The following is a 16,671-nucleotide window of genomic DNA, read 5'->3' as shown; positions in this document are numbered from 1 at the left end:
GCCTTCGTACATGTCGCGCTCTATTTCGTATTTGAGGCACTGCGCAAAGTCACACCCAGCCTTGGATCTGAGCCTGAGATCTGCCAAAGAAAGACCCAGACGATTTCCGGTGTCCTCAAGGAAGCAAAGGTTACTGAATGGATCTTCTGGTGGGCCTATACCTGATGTATACATCTTTTCCGGGCTTCCCGGAAATACTATGTCCACACAATGTGCGCATGAGTGGGCAGGCGGCGAAGTAAGTTCCTCCATGTTCGATCTTAGTGTTGCTTCTTGTGCTCTTTGTGATGTTCGTTTGGTGCTCGTGCTGCCCGTGTTTGTGTCGATTCCGGTAAGGCTGATGTTGCAACTTGCGTCTGAACAGACCTGGAAAACCACTATGTCGGATATTGTTGAGCTCGTTGGCCAAATAAAAGACCGTAACTCGGTGACAGAAGTCCTGCTGGAGCAGCTATGATGTGGGGTGCGATGTGATAACTTAGAGTGCTGACCAGGCTGAGCCACGACAGCGCATACCGCCACCGTGTCACGTGGCCATGATGCGGGGTTCAAAAGATGATATACAGCCTTGTAGGTCTGCATCGCGGCAACAGACTCATGCCACATGACCTTTCTGTGTTAAGTTCATGCACAAGGTAATAGTGCTGCAAATGCTGTGAAAATCCGAAGAACTGCGCTCACATCGTCTACTCAGATAAAATCTACTAGAAGCTCAAGAAAACACTGATGCGTCAGATCGCTGCCGCAAACCGACGATGCTCCTCCGTCAAGGAATACATCAGACGAGTAATTTCGAGAGGTATACCATCAACTCGGTCGAGTGTCTTCCTACCAAAAGTCTGCCTTCAATACGATCAAGAAACCCGCAATTGGGTACCCAAAACGCAAAACCAATAGCTGCCATATTATGCACCTCAGGCCTTCGCGGCCCTTGAAGCAACACCCTATTCTTTTCCGTCGTCAAGGGACGTGCTGATCATGTTAATCCTGCTTTCGAGCCCACACTCGGGACTAAAATCGAAGCCATTGGTTCTGGGAACTGTAGGATCAGATCTCGCAATCAGAGGTACTCTGGAATTGAGAAGAAGATAAAAGTGATGGCGTCAAACCCTCGGCTACTTACAAAGAGCACGAAATCATCTCAACTCTCTATACTGTTCTTTGCCCATCGGCAACCAGCTTGTGATTATCGGACTCGTAGACAAAGTTCCACTGAATCGCAGGTAGAGTTACTTCCACGATTTCTTGATTTCCGTAGTGGAAACGAGATGTCATGCATTTCTAATGAAGGAAATTCATCGAGGCCAAGACTAGGAATCTAAAAACCCTAGAGGTTGGAGTGTGAAGAAGAAGAGGCGCTAGTTTTGACTTATATACGTAATCACTGGTGAGAAACTAGTGCACAGCGATAAAGTACACGATCAGTATTGTAATGTCTGAAAGTCTAACGTCTTCGGTGTCCACGGACGTCTCGCACACACATTTCGATGCTCAATATCCCGCTACACCACACCATTCCATCCGCCTGCCAGATACACCTTCTCCCCTGCTGACTCCTCCCTCCTCCTCCCTACTTCTCTCTTTCTCTCCACCCAACCCTTCCACATCTCAGTTCTGTTTCCCTTCTTAGAATGTATTACATTGCGCGCCATCACTCGTCGCAGGGTTACCGCTACTAGCTCTACAGCAATTGGCATACGAGTTGGAAAACTCTGCAGTCGACCACCCAGACGTATAGTAAGCGCAGAAACCTCCCGACTCAACATTGCCCACAACACGCGTGCCGTCAGACAGCGTGATCCGGCTCCCGCAGCAATCGTCAGAAATATTGTTCACTCGTCCAGCTGGTGTGCATCTACATCGGTAATTGGCCTACGTAGGGGTTGTCAGCTTTGTGGGTGGAGGGAAGGGCAGATTCACGTACCTGGGCGACAGTTGCCAGAAGAGCGCAGCTAAGAGCTGATACAAGTTTCATTGTAGAGATGGAAAGCCGGAAAGACTGAAAGTCGAGTTGAAGGGCTGAGATGAAGGCAGGGTAAGGTGATAGAACAGGCTCAAATGCTCACGAGGGTAATGGTGAAGTCAGATTTGGCTGCAGAACCGATGAACTCTACAAAGGAAGTAGGTGCCGTTTATATAGCCAACTCCTTTACTGTGTGCTGCCATGTCTTAGCATCAGCACTTCCGCTGTCATCGTAGCACATGCTGTCTTACAGCCTCATCCAATATTCGCTCCTACTTCCCTGTTACTTCCTGAGTGGGACTTGCATAACTGTTCTTACTGGTTGTATATTGCTTACGCTTAGTAAACAAAACCTACCTATGTAGGCTTAGCGATTGTATCCAACTAATTGCACTTCCAAACTCACGCCATTTTTCTGGGTACTGCTTACCTCCCAAGCCTTTGTGAATGAACGGCGGATGTGATATGTACATGTAAGATCACGCTAGGAGTGCTAAGGCCTGCTGACAAAATTTCCCTTCTTGGGTTAGACCTGTCATGTTTGGTTCACGCTCCGACTTGATGCTATGCTTGGCATGAACGTCCATGTACCGACATACAAAGATTGTGCGAGCCGCGTCGTGTCAGCCTGCTCGTAAAACCAGTGCCTAGTCATCATTCTGAACCTAGCCTGGTGCCGGGTGGTCGTCGGCGAATATCCTGTGTTAAGTCTCAGCCAGACTCTTTCACCCAACCTACTACTTCTTTTCGCGATGCTCTATTTAGTCTCTGCCTTCCCTTGTCCCTCAAGCTTTTCGAATTCGCTGTCTTGGACGACTGATTTGTATTCCTCTTGAAGACTAAGGGCTAAGTGCAGACCGTCGAGCCTATTTGCGCTCTGAGCGCAATTTGGCGGTGACCTTCTTCCGGACATCCCGGACAGCACCAAAACGGGTTCCGGGATAAATCGAGCCTGCGCTGTACCGGAGGTGCACTAGTCACAAGAATTTGCCTGTCAATGTCTCGTTCCCTAGGTTGATAGTGCTCCAAGGCATAGGGTGGACAGGCGCCTAGTCATGTGTGGTTTGGCCTACCATGGGCGAACACCTATCGTACCCACGTACCTGAATATGGTGGCCTTTTGAGTCGTTCCTCTAGGAACTGGCAAAAATTTTGTGCTCTGGAACTTCACATGTTTACCTCTATTGATAACTCAAGAGAATGTGAGTCTGGGCGCATGTTTAATCTACGAAGATCCACGCAGACATTACCGATGTGGATTGGTGGTTTTGGTATTTAGAGTGTTCGATGTTGGCGAAGAAACCAGCATACCAAATTTGTGGCTTTTATACCAGTTCCAGGACCAGAAGAATGCTCCATCGGTCACTGTGCCATTGCACTCTGGAGGAAGAGGAACATGTGCTCGTTTCGGCGGGTTTCGCAAAATTGCAGATATCCCAGGATTATTGTGCAGTTTTCTGGCAAAAGAAGGGAGTAAGCTCTATGTGGAAATGTAGTCTGCTGGAGCGGTGGTTCTCATAGAAATAGCAAAACCAATGATGCACATTATGTCTATAAATCCTTGGTCTTTCGGGAGAAGAGAAGGAAGAACATGGGCATGTTCTTATATGCTTTTGAGGACAGAAACGTGTATGCTTTCTTTATAGCTTTCGACAGCACAGACATGGAAAGTCCTTTTTCTTATTTTAATGTAGAAAAGAAGCGACTGTGGATGAGAAGATGGTCTTCATCAAAGAAGAAGTCTTATAGTTATCTAGGCTAGCGGATGCAACCCATGGAAACCGTACTCGAAACCTTCCAGGCAAGAATGGGGCCTGTTTGCGTGACTTTGGAATCAGAACGAAATTTTTCAAGTCCTTGGCTCACGGAAGGTCTCTTGAGTTTCACACGCTGTATTATCTGGAAATGCAACGTGGAAAATGGTAGTTTTGAACAGTTTGCAGAGGCCGCGAAAGGTCCATGGCTGAGTTGGTCTGACGTTTTTAGTCGCCGTCGATATATAGGTTTTGTGTTTCTCAACGAGCTGAACAGTTCATGATTCTTTGGTGTAGTGTTTTTGAGGCGGACATGAATTCCACCCGATAAGTTTTTGGAAAAAGGGTGTGAAAATGTGGAGATTCCCGACAGGCCGAAATCATGATCAGCTTGATGCGTTCTTTTGAGAGTTTGCCAATCCAAACGGTGAGTTGGAATGCAGCGAAGAAAGGAAGAAGGGCGACGATTATATACCTGCCCCACTGCACGCTAGGCCGAAAGCCGTCTCAAGCGATGATCCTTTCAAGAATAGATGCATGGGAGGTGTTGCCGATAAGTTATCGCTGATCGGAGCAAGGCCGAGAGGGAAGTGACTGCACATGGTCCCTTTCACTTTCCTTTCGAAACGAACTAAAGGGTTACAACAAGGCAATTGAAAAGATCTGAGGGCTCACCATGAGGTCACCACTCAGCTCAATCGACTAGAGGGATGTGGTAACAATATTTTGTGTGAAAAGACAAAGTGATACCCATGTGAGTTGGTAGCCCGTCTGATACCACTTCTAAGCTTTACAGAATGTAAAGAGAGTGTTGAAGAACGTCAGTTCGCGTAGTCAAGCCTACCAACGGCCTAAAGAAAGGATGTGAATACACTGGGATCGACCACCATCTTGTCCGCAGTTACCTCTGGCTACCAATCGCTCCTTTCCGTACATGGATACCATTCCCTACCGACAAAGACAGACAAATAGAGCAACCCACATCTATCGCGGCACCAAGTCTCCTTCCAAACAGACCCATACAGCCGGGATGGAAACTCGCGTAAGTCGCGGTCAACGTGATAGCCCTAGAGATTAACGTGAACACGCGGGTACATGCGTCGCTTGTGTTGTCTACTTGGGTACATCCAGGGATCAACGAACCAATCACCACCCGACCAACAGCCACGAGCAACACATGTCGATTCGAGTAGTCAGGAACAGCGACTGCGACCGCTTCCGCGGGCCGAATCCATGCGCTTGTACATGACGGTCGTGTGTCACAACGCCTATGCGATGCAACGGGCTGCGGAAGAAGTGCCAACTGGGTTGCGCGCCCTGTTGACGGTTGAGCGTCACAGCATGGCGGTCGTCATGGACAAGTCGATCGGTGCTGCCAAGCGGCGATTTGAGCGCTTTATTGTCTGAACGAACGCATGTGCCTGGGACTTTGCGGGATAGAGCTTGGAAGGAACAGCAGGAAATGGTAGGTGAGTCGATCACGCGCAATGCTAGTATTGCGCCCAAGATTACGGCAGAGGAATGACGAGTGCGCGGTATTCCGCAGTGCGTCGTCAACAGGAGGAGCAGTTGAGACAAAGGCTCCGACCAATAAGACGAGTCGTGCCGGATGTAACCTTGTAGTCCTTTACCACGGTAAGAACCATTCACCCGGGTCTACACAATACAAGAGGTCAGTGCGAGGGTATGGAGCAAAGCTGTAGCCGTTGATGCATAAAGGCTTGCAGCTCTTTCGCTGCACGACAGTCGCCATTATGCTTGGTTCGCGGCAGCTGCGGTATTTGTTAGTGGCCGATGTCAGCACCACAATAGCTGTCGTACATGCGGCTGGTGTAGCGAGTTGCGGTGTGCATGGTGAAGTGGAACGGGAGTGGTGGGGAGGAGCACGGAGGAGTGCGATGAGGGGCGCTATTCATGTCGCCTGGCTGCAGGTTGCAATGCGGGGCACAAGGTTTCGAGGGAAATGCCCCTCTTCCTTGTAGCATACCATGCATCTGGGAAACGTAAACAGATGTCGAAGATGAGATGGTACGCCCAGGTTTTCGGGGTTCTGCAAATTCGCGCAAACAGGGCCAAGGGACACGAAACTGCGCTTCGTTGGCGAGGCTGGAGAGATGTCATGAAGACGGCTTACCAAGCATTTGTATGAAGCTGTGCGGGACAGGACCGAGGTGCAGCAGCGCTTGATGAAATTAGCTTGGAACTCGAAGATAGTAATTGCCGGCGCATGTTTCGGCGGACCTCGGGACGGTGGAAGGTTGAAGTGGTGACAAACTGGATCATGGAATGATGGGTGTGCAAAGTACAGTGGCGTCACGGTGCTTTGGGGGGGATGACGGAAACCAGTCAGAGGGTAGACGAAGGAGATGTCATGTTCCGGATCTGGTACGTGTCTAAAGATGAAATTTGTGGTAGCCATACGTCAGCGCAAGTGCAAGGCAAGTTCAAGTGTCGATAGTTTAGACTGGTCACGCTCCACTATGAGGTATGCCATCATTCCAGCTCTGGGAACCGCTTTTGTCGTCAAAACGATCAAACGAGGGAGGGCATGTTGTGCAGAGTGGAATTAGTGAATAGCTAAGCATGTGCCGTTTCTTAACACAATTAGGCAAGGCTTCTTCGCCGATGGCCCGCACCCGAGTGAGATTCCAGCGGTCAACTGGCGACGACTGGCGTACATGATGTTTATGAAAATCGCGCAAGCCAGGCCTGTTGCAGAAAAACGTACACTTGGACGAGGCAGTGCACAATTACCCATGGATTACCCCTCGCACACGTGAATATTAGACCCGCCAGGCCTCGTTGTGAGAAGGTTGAGCGTCGTAGTCCCCAAGCCTGCCCAGCTCGCTGTTGCGCTGCAAGTTCGCGGATACCGGCCACGCTGCCCTCGCCCAAGCCAACGACATCATCTGCCGCCGATCCGCAAATTGCTCGGCACTCGTGCACAGCCACTCTACTGTGGCTCTCGGATCTCGTGGTGGGAAGCAATTTGAAGAGGGCGCTGGACCTCGAGTTGCGACGGCGTTTGTCAGCGCTGAATACGCCTCTCTGCCTTTCAAGTTGCACGCACCTGCCCAAAATTGCCCGTTGACTGATTTCGTCCGCGCCGGCGACTCTTGCCTCGACAGTCACCGTGTTCTTGCAGCATAAATCCAACCACGCGCGCCTTCCGAACCTCATCTCCACCACCCGCCGACGACGCAGATACGCCGTTTTGACCGCCGTACAATAACACACCCTGGGCTCCTTGCCCGCGAGACACCTGCGTCTCCAAAAATCCCACACACGGTACTCCATAAAAACGACCCACACAGCATCCTAGCCGCGCCGGCCAAAAGAGCAGGCCAAAACCAGGGAACATGGCGGCGCCTACCACGAACCACCCACCCAGCACAGCGGTCAAATCCGCTGCCTCTCCGTCTGCTTCCGCCTCGACTGCCTCTTCAGTCCACTCGCAGCCCGATACCATACCCGCCCTTCCCCAGCCCGTCGTCAACCACTCTGGCGCCAGCAGCGTGCAAGCCGCCGCCGAAGCGCTGCTGAAGCCCAAGAAGCCCACTATGACGTCGCGCCTCAGCAGCATGATGGGTATCAAAACCTCGCACCTCGACAAGAACGGCGAGGTCAAGCCCACCAACGGCAACGGCACCTCGCCCAACGGCCGCCCCCAGCCTGTGCGCCAGGGCTCAGTCACAAGGAAAGACGGCCCCGCTGCGCCCTACAAGCGCTTTTGGCTCACCGAAGATGGCAATCACGAGCACGTTCTCAAGGCCGCGAAGCGTCAGGAGAAACTTTCCGACATGTTCCAGAGTCTGATGCTCGGCAAGAAAAAGGGCGACAATGCCGAGGAACAGCCGCTGAGTCTCATGTCAAATTGGGTCGACGTCATGCGCAACGAGAAGGAGAAGCTCGCCGAGCAGAAGAACGCCGTCAACGCCCTCCCGCAGACGCTGGTCCAGAAGTACGGCAAGTGCCAAGAGGTGGTCGGACGGGGAGCCTTTGGCATTGTCCGCGTCGCACACAAGCAGGACCCCAAGGACTCGAAACGAGAGCAGCTCTACGCCGTCAAGGAGTTCAAGCAAAGACCTGGCGAGTCGGCGAAACGGTACCAGAAGCGCCTCACCTCCGAGTTCTGCATATCCTCTTCGATGCAACACCCAAATGTCATCACCACGCTCGACCTGCTCCAGGACGAAAAGGGCACATACTGCGAGGTCATGGAGTACTGCTCTGGGGGTGATTTGTACACGCTCGTTCTCGCAGCTGGCCAGCTCGAGGTAGCCGAGGCAGACTGCTTCTTCAAGCAGCTGATGCGCGGTGTAGAGTACATGCACGAAATGGGCGTGGCACATCGAGATCTCAAGCCTGAGAACCTGCTCCTCACCACGCACGGGTCCATCAAAATTACAGACTTTGGCAACGGCGAGTGCTTCCGCATGGCCTGGGAGAAGGAGGCGCACATGACGGCTGGTCTTTGTGGCTCAGCTCCCTACATTGCCCCAGAAGAGTATGTTGACAAGGAGTTTGATCCCCGTGCTGTTGACGTTTGGGCGTGTGGTATCATCTACATGGCCATGAGAACGGGTCGTCACCTTTGGCGTGTGGCTCAAAAGGGCGAAGACGAGTTCTTTGACCGCTATCTCGAGGACCGCAAAGAGGAAGAGGGTTATCGACCCATTGAGGTTTTGCGAAGAGTGAGTTCAAATCTGCCCTTGTTTAAATACAACACTGACAATCCTCAGCGACAATGTCGTAACGTCATCTACTCGATCCTCGATCCTATACCTGCCCGTCGCCTCACCGCGCACCAGGTGCTCGCCTCTGAATGGGTGTCCGAGGCCAAAGTCTGCCGCGCAGGCAACGAAGGCTTCTAGGCCGGTCCTTCGTATTCTTAGCCTTTGACTCTTCCGCCATATGTCTGGGATGTTTGCGTTCGTTTCTTGACTTGGATTTCTCTTTTTTTGGACATACCCCCTTTTACGCCCCGATGCCAACCAGCATAGCGAGATTTTGGGCATCGGCAACTACTTCTTGCACTCTCGTATGGCGTTTTCTCCTCTCGGCATCAACGGACCACCATAACGATACACATGAGTACTAGATGACGACGGCGTAAGACGTTGGAGAGCGATGGTGGGTTGGATGATATGTATGGCTTGGGTGGCTTGGATTGAGTGTAGACCTTCGCTCGCTTGTTAATGGGTACTGGCGGACTGTATCATGACTGCAGTTGGGAGGGGCGGCCGGTTATGAAATTCTATACGAACAGCACGCATTTTTGTATATGAGCGTGCCGCGTGCCACGCTATTGAGCCATGATCCTGCGTACATTTATTTTTTAACCATGCATGAAGGCTCAGACCGTACATATAGGTGTACATCAATTGAAGATTACTGTCGCTATACCAAGAGACGAGTACATTTAAAAAGCCACGAGTCAAGCACCGCAGCTATCCTTCCCTATCTCTTGGCAACGTCATCGCTTAAACGACAGATGCGCCTCGCGATTTCACTAGGGCAAGCGGTGAAACAATCAAACGTGTCTTGACGAACGAACACCCGTTCATGCGCCTGCCAACCCCAGTCACTTCCTCCTGACTACCCCATGTTTCTTCTCGACAACACTGGGCAGCTCGAAGAAATGCAACCAAGCAATGCGCACGACTGGCACTCCGCTCCGTAACTGGACTCTTCTCCTGCTGCTATGCAGCGTATCCATGTCCGCCCTCGCTGAAGCAGCGAGTGAGGCAGCGAGTGAGGCAGCGAACGGCGAATCGAGCGCTACTGCACATGAAGGTGCCACGCCGCAGCATACGTCCACTCCCGCGTCTTCGCCCACGTATTCGCCGTCATCGTCGTCCGTTCGGAGGTATACCAGCAGCGGAAGCACATGCCCGTACCGCACAATAAACTACATCACACACACGCTCCCGCAGCAATGCGCAAAGACGAGCTGGTCAGCGCCAGGCGAGGCAGTCGCGACCGCCGGCCCAGGTGCTGAGGAAGGAGCCATAGCTGGTCTACAGACTCCGACACCCGCGGCAGGAAACGGTTCCGAGGACAACACAGGAGTGGACAACGGAGCTACCTCAGTCGTGGTGTCCGAGGCTGGCTCGACTGCTGTAACTACGAATACTGCAAGCACCGCCGAACCGGAGCTCGACCTAGAGGCAGACTCACCTTTCGACAATGCCAATTTCCTCTCCTTCGAGGAGTGGAAGAAAAGGAACCTGGCGGCTGTCGGTCAGTCGCCTGAAAACGTCGGACAGGGACGAGCAGCAGGCACGAACCAACCTGCTAGGCGACGACCCGTCAACGTAAACGCCCTCGACTCGCTTGGCGATGAAGGCGAGATATCCATCGACTTTAGTGGATTTGGGTCTCCAGAGGAAGAAAATGTAGCAAACAGTATCCAGCACGGCAAGCAGAGCGCGGGAGCTTCAAAAGCCGCGGACGGGGAAGGCAAGGTCGCACCGAGTTCTTGGGCGCTGAGCAAAGATGCAGGCAAGACGTGCAAGGAGCGCTTCAACTTTGCCTCGTTCGACTGCGCAGCGACGGTGTTGAAGACGAACAAGCAGGCCAAGAGCTCATCTTCTATCCTCGTGGAGAACAAGGACAGCTACATGTTGAATATATGTTCGGCAGACAACAAGTTCCTTATCGTAGAGCTCTGCGACGATATCCTCGTCGACACCATTGTCCTCGCAAACTACGAGTTCTTCTCCTCCATGTTTCGCCATTTCAGAGTCAGCGTCTCTGATCGGTATCCGGTGAAATTAGAAAAGTGGCGTACGCTGGGCACGTTTGAAGCGCGCAATTCGAGGGACATTCAGCCTTTTCTGATCACGGAGCCGCAGATTTGGGCGAGGTATCTGAGGGTGGAGTTTTTGACGCAGTTTGGAAACGAGTACTATTGTCCGCTCAGTGTGTTGAGGGTGCATGGTACGACGATGATGGAGCAGTTTAGACAGGAAGAGGAGGAGGCAAGGGGTATCGATGACGATGACGATCTGGAGGCGGATGGTGTCGAGGTTAAGAAGCCGGCTGCGGACAGCGGGCCTTTGTCACCAGAGGAGATACCAATTGAAGCAGCAAAGGATCTTGGCACCGACGACGCCAACGAGGACGTCTCTTCGGAGGCTCACTCGGGACCGTCGTCTGAAAGCTCTCCTGCGCCAACGGTCACAGCAGAGCCGGCGGACGAACCACCTCAGAATCAGCCCGTGCCAGAGTCGACGACTACATCACCTCTATCTGTGCCGAGCGCCTATGGAGCCGGAAGCGAGAACATCACAGCTTACGGAGAGCCGAAATCATCCGATACCCCTCTACCAAAACCGACAGATGGCACGCCGCAGGCCGAGAGCTCTTCATCCGACGCCTCCACGAACAACTCCTCAGACTCCGTATCTCGCGTTGACACCGCTACAGCGCCAACAGACAACGCCACCGCTTCGTCTTCAGGTAGTCCAGCAGCCAAAGCATCAAGCAACAGCACCGTTGCGAGTCCGCCTGCCCAGGGCCGCGGCTCCTCAACCCAGCCCAATGCGCCCGCGCCTTCGACCCAAGAATCCTTTTTCAAATCGATTCACAAGCGCCTTCAATACCTCGAGGCTAATAGCACGCTCTCGCTCCAATACATTGAAGAGCAGTCCCGCGCTCTCCGCGATGCCTTTGTCAAGGTGGAAAAAAGACAACTGGCCAAGACGGAGAAGTTTCTAGATCACCTCAACAGCACGGTCATGTTGGAGTTGAAGAGCTTTAGGAACATGTACGATCAGCTCTGGCAGAGTACCGTTATCGAGCTGGAGAGTATGAAGGAGAGGCAGCAGAGTGAGATGGGGGAGATTGGTACGAGATTGACTCTATTGGCGGATGAACTTGTTTGGCAGAAGAGAATGGCCGTTGTGCAAAGTACGCTGCTTCTTCTCTGTCTGGGCTTGGTGCTGTTTGTTCGCAGTGGGACGCTGGGTGCCGGTGGTGGTGGCGGTGGCAATGACATGCCCATTGTACAGCAGCTCGGCAGCAAGTATAGCAGTTTCTTCGAGTCGAGCCCGCCGCGCAGAATGTCCGAGACGGAGGGCATGAGTAGGCAGCGCAGGACGTTTCGTAACATGTGGCGCAGTGGTGAAGCAAGTGGGCATTTGAGCGATCATCATGATCACCGGAGGGATAGCGATGGTGGCGTCAGGCGTGGTGGGGACGGCAGTGACACGGAGACGGAGGGACTGCGTAGTCCGGTGCGGATTCAATATAGTCCGCCTACGCCTACGAGTCCTGCGTCGCCTCATGTACACGCTTCCCGACATCACCACCGTCATCATAGGGAAGATGCGGAGGGAGAACCGTCTTCTAGTCCCCCGCCGGTTCACTCTATTCGCACGAATGGCATACACGCCGACTCTGCCGGGGACAATGATGACGACGACTGCCAGAATGAACCGGAAACACCAATAACGACAACAACCACGGCAGAAGACCAAGCCACCAGGATCCAGGTCCTGGAAACTCAATCTAGTCCCGCAACGCCAAATGGAACAAGGGATTCACGACCGAGTTGGGAAGAAGTGGAACGAGCGGTTGACTTGTTGAAGGCGGAGGAGGAGGAACAACAACAACAACAAAATCAACAGCAGCAACAGCAACTGCAACACCAAGAATATCAGCAGCAGCAGCAGCGGCAAGGGCAGAAGAATAATGTCTTTGCTTCTTCGCCGCCGAATTCGCCGGGTGGGTCGCCGGGGAGGAAAAGGAGGAGGAAGAGGGAGAAGGGTGGGGGGAAGGCGGTGGGTGTGGCGGAGATGAAGAGTCCGCTTAGACGGAGTTATAGTAGTTTTGATGGGGGGTGTGGGGAGTGAGAAGGGGGGATTGGGGAATCGTGGTATGGCGTTTTCGGGGTGGTAGGGCTGTGGGATGTGTTATGTGTAGCGTTGGTAAGAGTGTTCGTGGTATACGGATATAGTAACCACGAATATTTTCCACGTCAAAACTTTCTTCCTAATTGAGCAGTTTGATAAAAGCTGTGGATTGTGGTTTTCAAGTCTTTGACCCTCCTACTAATACCTTCTGTGTTTCCACTGTTCTACATCTTGATCACTTCTCTTGACCCCTCGTTATAGAAACCTCACACGTCTTTCTTAGCTCCTCTTTCCCAATCCGGTAGGTTTGTAAAGGAGTGTGGATTACAGTACGCTCTTGCGATGGGCGCGCAGGGCGACCATGGCGACTACGGCTGCTAGAGCTACCGTGGCGATCAGGGAAACTGGGGCGAATATGGCGAATCGAGCGAACGGGGCGCACAGGCGCGAGTATGGCTGCTGGCGCTGCGAGGGGGCGTCCGTGACCAAAAGGGCCCTGGCTGTAATCGATAGTTTCACAGGACTTTCCTGATTGGGAAGTGTTCTATCTGAACTATCGGTCGGGGTGGTTTCCTACAACACTACAATGTGTCTCTGGGTTATTGCAAACATGGATTATGCCCTATTCTTCTGACAGGTAGTTGGCTTTGTGATGCTAATTCTCAAGAGGTACCTAGGTGGGTTCTGATAAATGTACACAACGTAGTTCCTGGTGGGTTTTTTTGTTCACTCTCTACCATGACCTCAGCTTCTATGACTTGCTCATCGATCTGCAATAGAGGAAAACGAGCGCTAGTCAGATGTTTTCGAATGCGGTAGCCCCAGCAAAGCCGTTGTTCGCTTTTGTGTTTACGATCTTCCCATTCTCTTTCGTCCCTTCACTTTTGTTACCAAATTCCGCATAACTTTCGTCCTTTCCAGACATGATGTATCCTAAGCAGGCAACATCCAGCTCAGGTCTGGATCGTGGTAAAACTCGCCACCTTACCAACACTTGTTGCGTGCTAAGAGGCTGGGGTCTAGATTAGGCAAGTTCCAAGGGTGTGGATTGAAGGAGCTTTCACAACGCTACAACATGCAGGTCTTACCTGAAGGATTGTGGGGGCCGAATCAACCACTCGTCCACGCTAAAGATTGCAGTGCAATCGGGCTCGCTCCACATATGCCGCGTGATGCCGACCAATTCATTAATCCGTTCGTTCGTTCGTGACGGCCTTGCTTGCCCGGTTCGAAGATCACAATGTAATAGCGCCCTACGATATCCGTACCTCCCTCCTCTCGTTATCGCACCGTACTAGGTCTCAGCCTTGCAATCCATGTAATCTGCTCGTTCGTGCTATGAACTGCAGTGCATCAATGAATGCCATGTCAGCCGCTCTTGACACCCGCGCAGAACATCTAGCAGCTCTTCTCTATTCTATCTGTCCTTTTCTATCTCTACCGTCCTTCCCACACAACACATTGCGAAGTGGATGTTCCAATGTCGAGGCAATACCAAGCGTTCTCTCACGTGAGAGATTGCTGTGCAGCGTTTTGTTCCTGAACGCAGCTCTCTTTTATCGCCACGACGCAGAGCAGACAAGCCAACTTGAAATACAATAGACTTCACAGCCCAAACGAAAGGGTTCCACGAACGATGAAATTCACAAGTAGACAGATGTTCCTTTCACTTCCAAGGTCGGTTCCTAGCGCCCCGCATGTCGCTTAGCGGCAGGCGAAACGTCGAACCCCAATGGTGTTCCATCCGACGCGCGCCCGTGTCACTTTGAGCCTTGTCTACTTCGCTCGCTCTGTGCTATCTGAATGTTTGTGGTGCGTCACTCCGATCACCTTGGTTGCCTGTACCGTCGTTGCTCACCCCACCATGCGCCTTCTGCAGCGCCAAGGCGAGGACAGCTTCCGACTCGTCTATCACGTTGATGAGCAGATACCGCCTTACGTAATCCTTTCGCACATCTGGGGAAACGAAGAGGACGAAGTTTCTTTCAAAGACTTGATCAATGGAACATACAGAAAGAGAAAAGGTTATCGCAAACTCGAATTTTGTGCACAACAAGCAGCTGAGGATGGTCTTGACTTCTTCTGGATTGATACATGTTGTATCGATAAGTCTAGCAGCGCAGAGCTTCAAGAAGCTATTGGCTGCATGTTCCGTTGGTATAGGGATTCAGCCAAATGCTGCGTATATCTTGAAGATGTTCGATATGATCCATATGAGTCTCTCCCGGTGTTTCCGGAATTCGAAAAGAGCAGGTGGTTTACTAGGGGATGGACACTTCAAGAGCTCCTTGCACCAAAAGACGTTGAGTTCTATACTACAGAAACTATTTCGATCGGACGAAAGTCACAGCTGATCGATGAGATCGCTGATATCACTGGCATTTCTACAGAAGCTCTACAGGGCACACCATTATCGCGCTTTAGTATCGACCAAAGGATGAAGTGGACAGAGGGACGGAAGACAACGCGCCAGGAAGATCTGGCCTATTCGCTACTAGGTATATTTGACATACAAATGTCACTCTTCTATGGTGAAGGCAGGGAAAGAGCGTTCGAGCGACTGAAGAAAAAGATAAGAAAGTCTCAAGAAACTGTTGGCTCGATGCCCCAGGAACCAGAACTTGTCGCACTTCGGTCTAACCACTTCGAATTCGTTTTGCATAGCCCCACAATGCTGCACGAGACAGACGCTCAATACAGCCTCCTGATGGGCAATGACTCGAACGAGGCCGGAAAGCCAGATCTATGTGCAGTGAAGAGAGGTGGTACCAACTTTCAAAACCTCAAAATCAACCTCCTCTACGGAGCTTACAACTATCAAAACTTCGTCCTTCGAATAGCGACACCAAATTATACACCATTGCGTGAAAATTGGACCATGACTGAACAATCCAGTGCAGGACCAATGAGCTTCTTTCTCGCAGATTGGAGCGGTGATGGTACGTTAGATCTCGTAATGATCAAGAGGTTCTACACTAGTACACAGAGTACTGAGGTTCGAATATTCTCTGGAACCGACAAGTGCCAAAAGATCTTATTTGAAGGCGGTACAAAACTCGAGGAAACAGATGACACATGGGCTTTTGGCATGGGAAAATGGGGTCAGGGCAAAAGAGCGGACTTGATTGCAATCAAAAAGTCCAAGACTGCAAGCAAGACCACTGAAGTGTACATTTTGGATGGGGATGATCATTTCAAGACCGTCAAACTGCACACTCAGACTGCCTTGCACGAGACGGATTCGAAATGGGACTTTGTAGTTGCTGACTCGAATGGAGACGGAAAGCCCGATCTAATCGCCATTAAAAAGAGCAGGACGACTACCAAATGCACAGAGGTGCATGTATTATCTGGAGCGTCTTCGTTCCAGGAATTCATTTTACGAGCGGAAACCCCGCTGTTCAAAAGCCACGGTCCATTCGAATTTGCCGTAGCGGATTGGACTAGGAATGGAAAGTCAGATTTGATTGCATTCAAGAAGAGGGAAACCGCGACTGGTAACACAGAGGTGCATGTCATGAGTCAGCTGATCTAACCTTACTGGTATAAGACTTTCAAAATTACCCTAATGTGTACTGTCTTTCAGTACATCAAGTCTACGACAAAATAGATGGCCACAGAGTTTGGATGTGAAAGAGCGTCACTTCACTGTCTCAATCAGGCAATTTGTACCGATTGGAATCGATCGCAACAACTTTCATAACCCTCCTACCGCCTGCAGCGAAATTATAAGCCAATTCAAAGACGGATGTTATCTATTCGTTGTGGCAGATTTTGCAAGAGGCCAGTCTTGTAAAGACTGTGGATGGGAACAAATCTCACATCGTTACTACACATCGTCCAAAGGTTTCGAGTTACAAAACTCCAAGCGGACGGCTCATCCACGCTAAGAACTGCAGTGCAAGGTTGGCTCCCAACTACCTCTTATCCAGGCTCGCTATCCAAGCTCCTAGGCTTGCTGCCCAACCTCCCAGAGTTGCTATCAGTCAATCAGTCAGTTGTCAGTTCATCTTTGCGGTTCAAACTGTCAGTCTGGAGGTAGTGAACTGACCTGATTGACTGCCAAGACATTTTTTAGAATCGCGAACTGAGACTG

The 16,671-nt window shown here is 51.4% G+C and overlaps 3 protein-coding genes across 3 annotated transcripts; all 3 read left to right on the top strand.

Annotated features, from left to right (window-relative positions):
* Nucleotides 1-7,076: 7,076 nt before the first annotated feature.
* J4E82_011062 (uncharacterized protein) lies at nucleotides 7,077-8,591 on the top strand (the record flags this gene model as incomplete). The annotated part of the gene is made up of 2 exons (XM_051737272.1): nucleotides 7,077-8,411; nucleotides 8,460-8,591. 2 exons carry the CDS (start codon nucleotides 7,077-7,079, stop codon nucleotides 8,589-8,591), a joined length of 1,467 nt encoding a protein of 488 aa, XP_051582963.1.
* A 780-nt stretch (nucleotides 8,592-9,371) lies between these two features.
* Nucleotides 9,372-12,575, top strand: J4E82_011061 (uncharacterized protein; the record flags this gene model as incomplete). The annotated part of the gene is made up of 1 exon (XM_051737271.1): nucleotides 9,372-12,575. One exon carries the CDS (start codon nucleotides 9,372-9,374, stop codon nucleotides 12,573-12,575), a length of 3,204 nt encoding a protein of 1,067 aa, XP_051582962.1.
* A 1,864-nt stretch (nucleotides 12,576-14,439) lies between these two features.
* J4E82_011060 (uncharacterized protein) lies at nucleotides 14,440-16,110 on the top strand (the record flags this gene model as incomplete). The annotated part of the gene is made up of 1 exon (XM_051737270.1): nucleotides 14,440-16,110. The coding sequence occupies one exon, from the start codon at nucleotides 14,440-14,442 to the stop codon at nucleotides 16,108-16,110; it is 1,671 nt and encodes a 556-aa protein (XP_051582961.1).
* Between the last annotated feature and the right edge of the window lie 561 nt (nucleotides 16,111-16,671).

This window comes from Alternaria postmessia (assembly GCF_024291825.1).
Source record: "Alternaria postmessia strain BMP 2775 chromosome Unknown scaffold_162, whole genome shotgun sequence".
Lineage (NCBI taxonomy): Eukaryota > Fungi > Ascomycota > Dothideomycetes > Pleosporales > Pleosporaceae > Alternaria > Alternaria postmessia.
The sequence above is the reverse complement of the archived record's forward strand: the minus strand, read 5'-3'. Positions and strand labels throughout refer to the sequence as shown.